The sequence below is a fragment of the Antedon bifida genome, chromosome 5, assembly GCF_963402885.1.
Source record: "Antedon bifida chromosome 5, ecAntBifi1.1, whole genome shotgun sequence".
Lineage (NCBI taxonomy): Eukaryota > Metazoa > Echinodermata > Crinoidea > Comatulida > Antedonidae > Antedon > Antedon bifida.
Genome location: NC_136230.1, coordinates 24,530,996 through 24,544,413, shown reverse-complemented (window position 1 = coordinate 24,544,413; position 13,418 = coordinate 24,530,996). Strand labels below are relative to the sequence as shown.

General features: G+C 32.5%; 1 protein-coding gene across 3 annotated transcripts in view; it reads right to left on the bottom strand.

Moving 5' to 3' along the window:
• Positions 1-600: 600 nt before the first annotated feature.
• LOC144843635 (phospholipid-transporting ATPase IB-like) overlaps positions 601-13,418 on the bottom strand; it is a 40,781-nt gene continuing 27,963 nt past the window's right edge. For all 3 annotated transcript variants that reach the window (XM_078700507.1, XM_078700508.1, XM_078700509.1), the window contains 14 exons: positions 13,198-13,332; positions 12,718-12,808; positions 12,464-12,618; positions 11,312-11,500; positions 10,715-10,903; positions 9,804-10,001; positions 8,812-8,952; positions 8,143-8,199; positions 7,470-7,577; positions 6,668-6,756; positions 6,262-6,363; positions 5,749-5,840; positions 5,254-5,297; positions 601-4,897 (listed from right to left, as the gene is read on the bottom strand). In XM_078700507.1, coding sequence (XP_078556633.1) covers positions 4,838-4,897; positions 5,254-5,297; positions 5,749-5,840; positions 6,262-6,363; positions 6,668-6,756; positions 7,470-7,577; positions 8,143-8,199; positions 8,812-8,952; positions 9,804-10,001; positions 10,715-10,903; positions 11,312-11,500; positions 12,464-12,618; positions 12,718-12,808; positions 13,198-13,332 — 1,650 coding nt within the window. In that variant the 3' untranslated portion in view covers positions 601-4,837. The remainder of the gene's footprint in view (positions 4,898-5,253; positions 5,298-5,748; positions 5,841-6,261; positions 6,364-6,667; positions 6,757-7,469; positions 7,578-8,142; positions 8,200-8,811; positions 8,953-9,803; positions 10,002-10,714; positions 10,904-11,311; positions 11,501-12,463; positions 12,619-12,717; positions 12,809-13,197; positions 13,333-13,418) is intronic.

Genomic DNA, 13,418 nt, shown 5'->3' with positions numbered 1-13,418 from the left:
AGTTTCCTACTATTAGGTATGCTACAATTGCTACTGGAAACTAAAAATAAATAAATGACATAGTATTATAATATGGTATGGTACAGGCAATGACAAACAACACTATTGGTCCTACAGGGGCGGATCCTGGATAATAAACATAGAAACGCTAACATATGATATAGTCTGTCAAAAATAGATATCAAAAAGAGTAGTATCAAATAATTGAAGCTGACAAAATGTGGCACTCGCTGCTGTCATTGGTCGTCGTAAATCGAAAAGCTCCTTATTCATGTAAGCCATGACTTCTGTAGTGACATGCAAATGACCTTCAACCTGTTCAAGGTCACACATGATTCATCTTGACCTTGCTAATGAACATCTTGTCCTACCACTGTGTCTTCTGGATTCCTCAATCTTTTTCTTCAAAAGACCTCTAAAGCCTTGTCTACACAACCAAACTTTATGTTACAACAAAATGTTATGTGATATGGACACGATGATATCACTACCATATTTGGGGATATCACTACCATATTTGGGAACATCACAGCTTTTCTTGCCTGTCTGGTTTTGGAAGTTTGAAAAACAATTACAATTTACAAGATAAAGACAAATAGAAACATGACAATCTACTGTTTAATATGACATTCTTTCTTACAGTATATTGTTCATCTAACAATAACCGTGATTGTTCACTATAACAAGGTGAACATGTCAACAAACACAACTAATACAGCCTCTATTATTCCATACCATATCTATGATGTGCAAAGTTGTTTGATTTCAGCACACATCCAACATAATAAACTAAACATACTTAAAATATCTTGTGGAATAGTTTCATCAGATTTCAATTAGAAAAATAACAAGTATTTAGAACTAAGTTTGTCTCACTGAGTCATACTGTATGTATATTGATTGATATTTTAAGGCTGAAGAAAATCATGAAAGAGCAAATAAAAATCCATGGAATGGAAGGTAACTTCTATTTAAAATAGAATTATTGTAAAAAATCAAGTGTTGGTTAAGATTATTTTACACTGCACTCTCTTTGATGGATTATACTCATAGAATTTTGAGAGAAAGTTGTCATAAAGTCACTTTTAACTTTGGTGACATTCAAGTCAAATAACCAACTATTATATTTCACAAAAACATGCCACATTTGGGAACCTTTAGTGCCATACAGCAATTTGCATTTATCAGTTTAATACTGCTACTGCACTTCTTATTAAAATTCAAATAATAAATACTCAAACAAACTTAAAGTACTGTATTAATAATATCTAACTAAACACTTTACATTAAAAGCCTCTAAAAATAATTTCATTGTGTTTAAGTAGCCAAAAGAAACTATTTGGTCCCTTATTATACTTTTGGAAATCTTTCCTCAAGTAAGCCTGTACCAATTGTTACAGAGTTCCTTTTTACCAGAAAAGGGGGAACTGTTCTCCAAAATTGGTTAAAATAATAAACTGAAAAATTGGTCCACTATTAGAAATAAACAAGAGCTACGTTGGTCTAAGCATTCCTGAAATAAATAATACACTATTAAATTGCATACATGTATAATAACACAGTGGTATAAATTAATTAATAAAATGAAAAGCTAATTGTAAATGTTAATACAATAATACACAGAATTATATAAAACCTGCATGCTACTGTGTGTAAGCACACATTTACATTAAATACAAAACAAAAGTTTAAAATCTTTGCACAGATTCGTGATACCTTGTTCATTAACTATTGCTAGTGATCCTGAAATGGCAAGAATATAGTGGTAAAGGGTAAACATTTCAAAAGGTATAATTTTTTGTTAGTTATTGAAATTAGTTTATTTCATATGTATTTTTAAATGAAATGTACTCATTCTATTTTCCATTTTAAACATTTGGAAAAATAAATTGAATCTTGAATTTGAATAACCAGGATGAAAGCTAAATACTGTTGTCCCTTGTTTGTGGTACAGGTAGATAACACCCTCCAAATTAAAAATCTTTTCATGTCAAAGTTCATCCATCTGTGTGAACTTTTCATTTCACAAGATCACAAAACAGATGGCGGTCTCTAATTGGAGACCTGTCTTTGAAACAAACAAGACTAAACTCTGAAAACAATAAAATTTTCTTTTCTTTCTTTTGTAATTATGTTTTTCATCGTTCATAATAAAGGAAGAAGAATCATTTCCAAATAAAGAAAAATAATTTATGTAATACTAAATTAATTCTTGTTGAATTATTCATCTTACTCTTCAGGAGATAAATCTTTTTAAAAATCCAAACAATCGAGACTGCTACATCATAAGTACACACTATCCTTTAAAAATATTTTCCAATATACATATTAGTTGATCTACACACACACTGCATTAAGTATTCCATAATTAAAATAATTTTTACATATTTGGCCTGTACATGCTGTTTAAAATTACAGATATTAAAGCATATAAATAATATCAAACATTATATGGTATTTCATATATTTAAAGTGATAAATAATTAAGTAAATAAATAAATTTAAAACATATACCGAATACTGTTCATTTCTTGCTTATGTATGTAAATATTTCTATTGACATAAATTTGCATACTAACCAACTATACAAACACCTGTATTTTTAAGGACATTGTTACTATTTCTGTAGATGGATTGAATATCTTACCTTGTCTCTCTCTCTCTTTAATTTTGTTGATTGATTATCATGCTTCCAATTGTACTAACTTATATACATATATTGTTATCCTAACTACTGCACATATATCTTTAGCACACAAGTACATTTCATACACCTCATAAAACAAGTTATATAACACCTAAATAGACTCCTGTCATTTGATTGGATGATTGTGTGTCACTATTTGTACGCTCACAAGCATATTTATATTCAATCGGTAGAAGAACGGACAACGCAACCTCCATTAACAACAACATAACAACAATGCTTGGCTCTCGAGTGTTGTTTTATACAGCCAGCAGGAAGACCGAAATGATGCGGTCTCGCTTAACAATGGTGGCTTCCAGTTACAATTTTGCTCTTTTGAATAACAATGAAATTACTATCATGATGATGAAATTAATAAATGGTAATACCTTTTTCAGATATTATTCAAAAAACAAATAAATATAACTTCAAATTTCTATCAAATATACTTTTCATTCAATCTGAATCAAATGACAAGAATCTACTTAGATGTTAAATAAAACGATTAGAAATAAAATATTATTAATAATGAGAGGTAATAAATAGCTTTAAATTTTAATGAAAAGTTATTAAATTGGAAGCAATCTATATAGGGTTGAACCAAAGCCTCTGTTTAATTATGGTAGGTACCATACCACAAGACCACCAATGATAGATATGCGATAATAAATTGCTTTAGTACTGAAAATATAAGAAAGTAAAATTGTAATGCATTTTTAGTTAGACTTAATACTCATTTTAGGCAAGTTATCAAATCAGCCTATTGTTCAATTATCAATATACTATATTATTATAAACTAAGTACAAAAATAATAATAATGTATACCGGAACAAAATCAGGGTGCATCATGGTATAAAGTAATATAAAAAATATATTGAAATCGGTGGAGTTAATTAACATAAATTAACATAAAAATAAGTACAAAATGTGGTTAATATGTGAGTTGTGGTCAATTTAATGTGTTAAGTTTTACACAAAAACACACAGAAAAGGTTAGAAAAATAAATATCTATGTTAATCAGCTGTATATAGTTCTTTTTTAACATAGTAGAGGTTCTACTGTTAAAGATTCCATTTTCTTTTCGGAATAAAACATAAAGTTTTGTATCAATATCTGCATATTGATATTATATTAGTTGTGTGGTTTTTTGGGTATAGTGCACACCTTTCAATACTAATGGTCATGGTTCAAATATTAAAATAACTATTGTTCTTACCAACCTTTCTAACAGTACAGCCAGCCCCAATTCAAGGGACAACCTTGTTAGGGGAATACTTTGTTGGGTCCTGAAGGTGTCTACATAGTAAAGGTTCTACTGTTAAAGATTCCATTTTCTTTTCGGAATAAAACATAAAGTCTGTATCAATATCTGTATATTGATATTATATTAGTTTTGTGGTTTTCTGGGTATGATGCACACCTTTCAATACTAAGGGTCATGGTTCAAATCTTAAAATAACTATTTTTCTTACCAACTTGGGTTAAGAAACTTAAGATTTAGAATAAAATAATGTTATATTAGTATGTTCTTTGCACTTATTCGAACAAGTGTATGTAACAAAACAAATAGGCAAGAGGCAACAAGAAACAGAGACACACATGGAAACATGCTGTACACTGTTGTTATGTGAAAGTATCAAAACAGAATACTGTAAAACTTATCATTGAAACTATACTTTATCTTATGTTAGTTATATAATATTGTCACAATAGTGAATACTAATAGAATATTTGGTCACTATTGACAGACAACGATTTTGAATGGGTTTACAAATAGAGCATGTGACTACTATATATTAAATTAAATAATAAACACACAAAACAAATATTTTTTTAATACTGAAAATGAAATTAAATAAGTAGTACAAATGTTTACTTCTTGGTATGGCATTGTAACGGCCTTAATGTGCTGCATTGGTGTTAGAATGGAGAAATATATATATATACTTGTTTCTCCACGGTGTTAATTTATATTATACATTTAGGGTTTAATAGTACACTGTTATAGAGTACTGGTTTTCAGTTATAAGTTTTACAGTATTTAACAAATTCATATTTCTCTTTACATGAATTAATTACAACGTCTCACAAGTGATTATGTGCCAATTGGTGCACTTTTGAGTATATAATTGATGTGGGTTACCCAGCATCACGAACTGACATCGTTGTGTGGCTGCTTGGTTGTGTCATATGCCCGAATAACCTCCGACTGAAATTGTAAATTGTAAAATTTAATTAATAATTACTAAAACGTAACAAAAAGATTTTTTATGTGTACTAAAGCTCTGTCTACACTACCAAACCTGATGTTACAAAAAATGGACATGATGGCATCATATCTCTACCTTTAATAGTGTACTGTAGACATAGCTTTATGCTATCAGTCGAATGAGCGCTGCTTAGTGGAAGCTGTGAGAAGAAAGTTGTGGTATGTGTCGTCCACACCTGCGTGCAATTTAGCCCAGTAGGCTGCGAGTCACATTTCCCCACATTTACATTTTTTATTTTTTGTAAACCTGCAGTAAGTATGAATTCAACAATCTCTAAAGAAACGGTTTTAAATACCTGCGTAATTACTCCATGCTCTTCTTGTGAGAATGCGTAACCATCTAAAAAAACAAAAAATTATCATCATTATTATTTAAAGAAGCCTTCCATGAAAAACAGAGGAAAAAAACAAATTTTCTCACACAGTAATGAAATCGTCAATGTATGTAATGTAATGCAGACAGTTGTATAGCGCCATTCATTGCTCATGGCACTGTGGATTATGTTACACTCTTCAACTACATTTCTTCTCCTCTAAGCACATGAGCGTCATGTCAGTGCTGCCAATTCTGGCGCTCTCTTGTCTGTTCACAGTGGCTACCTACTCATCTCGAAAGATGTTCTTTATAGTGCACACAATCATTTTGTGTACACACATGGACCTATGGTTTATAGTCCTCCACCAAAACCATAAAGCGAGTGAGCCTCGAACTATTTCCATATCAAGGCTACGGTTCAACTGTCTTAACCACTCAACAGAATACTATAAAAAGTACACTTTAAGGAACTTACGAGCCGTTGGTACATGCTCTTCACTTCCACCAGCTCCAATAGGTTTCTTACGTTTCATTAGTCTTCCCAATAAACGAGAAGTTTCGTTCAACCTGTAATAACAATAAAACAGTTTTTTTATACTCTTAAATATCAAGAAACAGAGAGGTCAAAATGGGAACCTGGAAGATGAGGTGATGAAGATTCACCACCTGGAATACTATTACAATTACAAGACAAAGTGGAAAGAGATTAATTGTCTGTAGCCTCAGCTGTTTCTCAGTACTGTTATCTATTTTTGAGGTTTCATAGGAATATTTGGTAATACATCACATGTGTTTCACTTATATCTAGTAGTAAACTAACCTTTAACCTAACCTTACGTGATACAGGCACCACATCTGATATAAATGAGATGCTGTATTACCAAATATTTCTATGATACTTCGGAAATAGATAGTATGTGGAGATACAGCACTGGGAATTGTGTGTGTGGCCTTAGGTGTGTATAAACACAAACAAATTACATCTTACCTTTTGGAAACTGATTTCTTAATGATAGCTGTCGGGTCAATATGATCTATCTCAGCCTCCTGTACTTCTTGTGCCAAGCTCTTATACATCGTACGACATATACTGAAATTAAGCATATCAACAATATACATATTAATTATACAGTATTCAATATACTTTTTAATTCATGGCACATGATTGGTTGATAGCCTTCGCCTTCAGATTAACTTGGGCTATATTTTTAAACATGCCCCTCAGCCCAGTCAATATTTGTATACTATATCCCCACAATACTGGTGTATGGTCTTTTTTAAATTGCACATGTCTGAATTCAATCTATCTAGGACTATAATTGTTTCTACTACTACTACATTCTTGCTTGTAATATGGTTCAGTGGGACATCGATTTTGGTTTTTCTAAATTTACCTTTTCCAGACAACATCTCGCATTAAAACAGCAACAGGCATAAGAAAGAGAAGCATCCAGAAGATACCACACGAAAACACCATGTGAGACTAGAAATAAAATACAAGGATTGTTAAAAATAAATAAATATCGTATATAACAGCTTCCTTTGGACAGGGTAGACCCCGATTCATCGGACATCCCTATCTTTGGTACACTTGATTAAAAGGAGAACATTTCCTTTGAAACAAATGAAGGCAATATGTTTTGGACAACCTTATTTGGGGAAATCCCTATTTGTTGCCTGATAGGTGTTCTCTGTATACCTTTATAAATATATAATATAATAGCACTAAGCCAAAATTTGTTACTCTATCTCTCCCTAAACCGCAAGTCCGATACTAGTAGCACCTTTTAATTTCCTTTTATCCATTATTAGCTATATTAAAACGGTAAATTTGTACCAAAAATGTGTTTTTTTAGACCAATTTCTTTGCAACTGCAGAATGCTGAGTTTGGTAATTCTTGGCCATTTTTCTACGTCACTCGGGTCAATAGCAATATCGAGACATCACATGTCATAAATCTATAAATGGATCTACAGTACCCTACTGTACATCTATTTATAGATTTGTGTATACTGCATTGCACTATACTGTACTATCTTTTTCAAACCTCAAAATCATTATAAGATTGATAAGAACAGGTAGTAAATATATAATATTCTTTTTTGGTAAAATGTTATCCTGTAGAACTGGGAGTCCCTTAACAGAAACAAAATATTTTTAACTTAGAAAAATATTTGTTTACTTGTTGCACATACCTCTCCTGACATGTCACCAGCTGATGGGAAGACTGGGAAACACGCTGAATAAATTGCAAAAAATGCTAACCAAGACAGGAAACCATGCCACAAGGAGAAATGTACAGGCTACAAAAAAAATAGTACCAAATTAATTATCTAGCAAAAGAATAATTATATGGCAAGTTAGTAAATGTACAGTATGTATAGTATGTAAATAATAACTTGTATTTATAAAGCACCTAATGTTGTGAAATATGTAAGCGCTGTACATATTATTACCACGTTAGTTTTTGGATCAAGCACGTATGGAAACAACCTGGTACCCATTTGTACACCTGGGTGGAGATAGGCGTAAGAAAAGTAAGGATACAAGCAATGCGACGAGCATTGGATTTGAACCCACGAACGTCTAACACACTGCGCCACATGCCCCCAAACAATGTCAACAACAACAATTATTAAATGTTAGTTTGTCCGTAGTTGCAAATCTAAGGAAATCTTTTTTCTTGTAATTAACCTACAAGCTTTCCATATAATATACAGTAAACATAATGGCAATTAAATGACCACAATCTTTTAAAAAGTTTAATTTGCAATACACTATATATATTAAGAGTAAGTATAGGACCTAGGACTACGCTATGTCATTGAAATGTATTTACTTTAAATAATAAGAGCCTAGAATACTTACCCAGCTCCATGCATCCATTTCTAGTCCAGCTTTCAAACTGACAACGACGACGACATACTGTAAATACAGTTCCATTTTGTTAGTAAATTAAAAACATATTCTATATAATATTCTGTATACTTTTTATACACCATGTGTACACACACATTTCTTATAATAAAATTAAATTTGTGACCTTAAACATGCTCTATGGAAATGGGGTGCGAGTAATGATACAATAATATACAAATAATAAAAATGTACCCCCTGTCATTTGAACTGAATTGAATCCCCACATTTACATGCAGTGTCAAAAGAGAGATCAAAAGCTGTCATCCAGACTAGACTTACTTCTCCTGGACCCACATGTTTTACAGCACTCGGTTGTGATAATTATATAATCACATGATGCTAATACTGAGTATAACCAAGGCAATCTAACAACAGGATGCTGAACTCCGGAGATCAAAGGGTTTAACTGTGGCTGTGATATATAATACAATAAGTTTCATGCCCCTTAACAGACACTGCATGTCGCAGAGATTATGTACATAGGACAGTACTGTTGGTATATGTCGCAGCTAGACATAAGATCAAAGGACTGTTACGAGTTCCTATCTTAGCAAGGCGAGCTCAGTGTCCCGTTATAAGATTGCCTTGGTATAACCAGCTACAATAGATATTACTTACTGTGTATACCATATTGCCAACAAATAGATAGTCTCCAGTATAGCCTTCCTTGAAGGCTGCATCCTGATGTAAGGCACCAATACTGATCCAGAAGATAAGTAGAGAGTGCACAATAGAGTTTACTGTCCACATCCAAAATACCTGATGATAACAAAACAAGATCGCATTTCAAAGGGTCAAATACACATGAGTATGAGTGAGATACCTACCTGTATAGACTCTACATATGCCATTATTTCCAATATGGACATATGTAGAGTCTATAAAGGTAGGGATCTCACGAAATAGACACTATGTTTTCAAAACAATTGAAGTCTGCCACCATTTACTGCAGGCATTTCATTCATTGCTGTTAATTTAGATCTTTTTCACCTGGTATTCATTTCATCATGTATAGAGACATCTGACCCATTTACATTACAATTGAAAGTATAATATACAGTACAGTTGTCTCAAAATATAATACACTTGGTTTTCTTTAAAAAGAATTATAAAAATAATTGAGAGTAAATTCTCCCTACACTTCTAGAAAATGTGAATTATTTCTAAACAGGATATTCTAGTTGCATATTTCATACATTTTTAATGTAGTGGAGCTGTAGCTTGGTGGTTATATGCTTGCCTTCTAATCCCAAGGTCCAGGGTTCAATCCTGACCTAGTGCCAAGGTTGTAGCTCACGACTCTTTCAATGCTACTCGGTAAGCATCAAATGAAATTTTACTCTTTACTTTTTAGTTTATAAGCACGATAAATTATTTAATAGTTTATCCATCCTGTAATTGGTGAGTTACTCACTGTTGGATGCGTATGAAATAAAAAACTTTCATTGTGAAAGATGGAAGATGATATTGTAAAAGAAAACCAAATGATATGGGACTCACTGGTTAAAAACATCTGAAGAAAAACTGTATAGAGCTAATTTGTGGTGCATAAACATATACAGTATATTTTTTCTATTACAAAATTCAAAACTTTAATCGCTCATGTTTACCTTTGTGTTAAAGTACTCTGCATTCTGGGAAGGTTTATAAAGCTGTGGGAAACGCTGCATACTCTGTGCACTGATATTACGATCAAACAGACCAATAGCGAACGGCGGCATGACCGTGAACATTACATTGTAGAACGCAATGCACCAACGATTAAATAGAATTTGACCTGACCAACCATTCATCATAGCAAACCAAAACTAAAATAAAAAATAAAACATGACATTTTTCAAGGTTAAACTATATATAAATATATATCAGGAAATATGTAGAATTAATTATCAAAACATACATAAATTTTATTGTCAATTAAAAGTAATAATAAATAATAATAATTACAGTAGATAATACAGTGGATCCTTTGAATAGAATTGGCCATAGTGTTAAGATACAAGTGATAAAAAATGATTCTTTTTCATTCATTCATCTATAAGTTTTAATAAAATGATGTAACTTTTACGGAAAGTTTTCTATAGGCATGGTCGACTGTGCATGTGAATTAGTATTGTTTGCAAGGTTGACAGTGCCGATAAAATACTGTACACTAGACACAGTTAACCGTGCTGATAGAAAAATAATAAATTACAATGCACAGTTGACCGTGCCATAGATAGACACTTTTACAACCATAGGATTTTACACGTTTTTCAAGGTTGATAGTGCCGATAGAAAACTTTACACTAGACGCACAGTTGACCATGCCAATTAGAAAAATAATATATTACAATACATAGTTGACATTGATAGCTACTTTTACAGCTATAATAATAATGGTAGTCTTATATAGCGCCTAATACAATTACACACAAATATGATCGATAGAACAGGGAGTTGTAAAATACAATTTTACAACTCCCTGGATAGAATATCCTAAAATAATAAACACTAACAAATCTTCGTAATTTAGACTAACCTCCATGATATACAGGCATATATTCTTGTAGAAAGAGTAAAGTATAAGCTTAGATATACGACTGTAGCTCCAGACACCGTGAACCAACATCAGCTTTTTGAGGTAACGGAACTGAGCGATAGAATAGTCTGATGAATTTGCCGCTTGTAGGCCTTCATTACCACTAATACCCACACCTACATCAGCAGCCTATGAAATTGAAACATTAAAATTCACAGAAACTTAAATTTTAATTGTAAATTTCGGTGAAACTGACAGGTCAGTGTTAAGACACACTGAACATTTGCACGAGAAGCGTCACACGATAAACGTCAAATCAAAGTCGGACGAAGCTTGAAAAAGTTGCCAAAGGAGCAATTCAAGCAAATTCATGTGCGAAGCCTCGCAAGCTCTGTAGTCACTGTGTTGAAATTCGACTGATGCCTACGTGTCTCATTTGATTTGATGTTCACACTAAAATCGTTGGTCGCGTCAAAATTACAGTTCGATTTGACACTTGACGTGTGCTGTTTCGCGTGTACTATGGTTCAGTGTGCCCCAGCCTTTATAATTCCCTTCAACCATGTCAATATTTGTATACAAAATGTTTCCACCAACCTGTATCATGCTAACATCATTAGCACCATCCCCAATGGCCAGGGTGACCGCATTCACGTTGTGTTTGACCAGCTCCACAAGCTCGGATTTCTGCATCGGTGACACACGACAACAAATAACAGATTTACAACTGATAGCTAATTCAAGGAAATCTTTACGAAGGCTAAAGTCCAAGGCATATATCAGAGTCTGGATAGAAAATACAAAATAGAAATTGATTGTTCAATTCCATTCAACATCATTTATTTCATCAATGGCTCAGTATAACTAACAAATAGTAAAGAGATATAAAATAGATTTGATATAAAGAAACCATAATAGGATCATTACTAGAAGATAACAAATCTTGTCACGTAAGACCCTTTTTAGAGTAATGAATATTTACAATGTTGATTTACAGACTAAACAAATCAAAATTTGATCAATAAAATCAATAAAACAAAAAGAGAAAGGAAAAAAAAAAAAACAGAATAGTAATATAAATAAACATTTACACTATAGCTTAAACGGTAGGTTTTACTGACAGATAATTGGCAGGACAGAGATAGGTGAAGCAAGACACAATTTCCTCCATCATAATTAAAATCTTTCAGGCAATTCAGCTAGCTTATTATTTTATCACAAAAGCCTTATTACATTTATATACAGTACTGTACACCAGAAACTTTCGCACACAATAAACTTTTGAGAATTCTGCGAGTGAATTTCGGTTGGTTGACAGGATCTTATTAATTTTACTAAAATGCGATACTGTATTACTACAGAGTACATGCATTTTAACACGAAGGTCATGCCCACAACGGATTTACGCGATCTCAGTATTTACTTCATTTTTCAAATTTGCGAAAGTTTTATGTTGCGAAAATGGCCGATATAACTGATTCGCAAAAGTTTCATGTCGCAAATGTTTCTGGTTTTACAGTGTGTATTTTTTGTTTTTCAAATGGAAAATACATTATATAGTAGCCTATTTCATTCATCTCCCACTTAAAGGCCAATTTACACAGATGAACAGTAACGGAAATAAAAATAAGAATCTGTTATTTGTAATGACCATTTACACACAACCTATGTCGTTTTCCGCTTACCGTTGCCGCTTCTCTATGTAAATTGGCCTTTAAACAGAAAATGCATGGATACATGAAAGCCTACCTTTCCATCCACAATTAGCGAGACTTCACTCTGCACTCCTGATGGATCTATATAATCTTCTGTCAACATACGCAGTCTGTCACGTGTCTCGTCTAATGAGTCTTCGTTCAGAATTAGAAGCTGCATTTCTGGTGTAATAAGACGACTTGCGTAACCTAAAAAAAAAGAAGAAAACGAGAACGAAACTAGATTTATTAAACTTACTTAGTAAAAATATAATCTTAACTTTGTTTTAAGGGTTAGGCTTTTATTACCAATATTGATAGCGGTTTCCTGTTTGTCTCCAGTCAAAACCCAAATACGTATGTCAGCTAACATCAATGTTGAAATTGTTTCTGGAACACCCTGCAATATATAAAAACATCAACTAACACAGCCGACAATAACCCAGTTATTAACCAGGGATAAAGCTTACGAAGTCTAGGGATGAAACTAAAGAAGTCTAGGGATACATGCTAAAAAGATGGAGTCCATCAAAAACATATGGCGTTTGACAGTCAAATAGAGACATCATAGACAGTTATTGCACATTACAGGTTGGTTTTAGAATGTGAAACACTATCACCAGAATTATCAAAATTTTTATAAAAAAACAGAACCTAATGTACCACTTAAACGTGAGGATATATCAGATTAAATGGATGCCACATTATACCTAGTCAACCAATCAAACAACAAGGATACACTTTAGTTAGTTCAATATTTCATGATTTCATAAATAATGCATTGCTTACCTGTTGTAGTTTGTCTTCAATTGCTGAAGCACCAATCAGCATGAAGTTCATCTCAATAAGCTCAGCAGCGTCTTCTAGTTTTGTGTCACGATTCTGCAAAGCTGTGCTAGCCTTATAGTAAGTTGCATTCCATTCCTGGTAAACAATATACAGGTAATAAATATTTCTGAGTTGAATGGTGAGAATATTACATGAGTTAAAAGATTTACTGCTTAATGAGG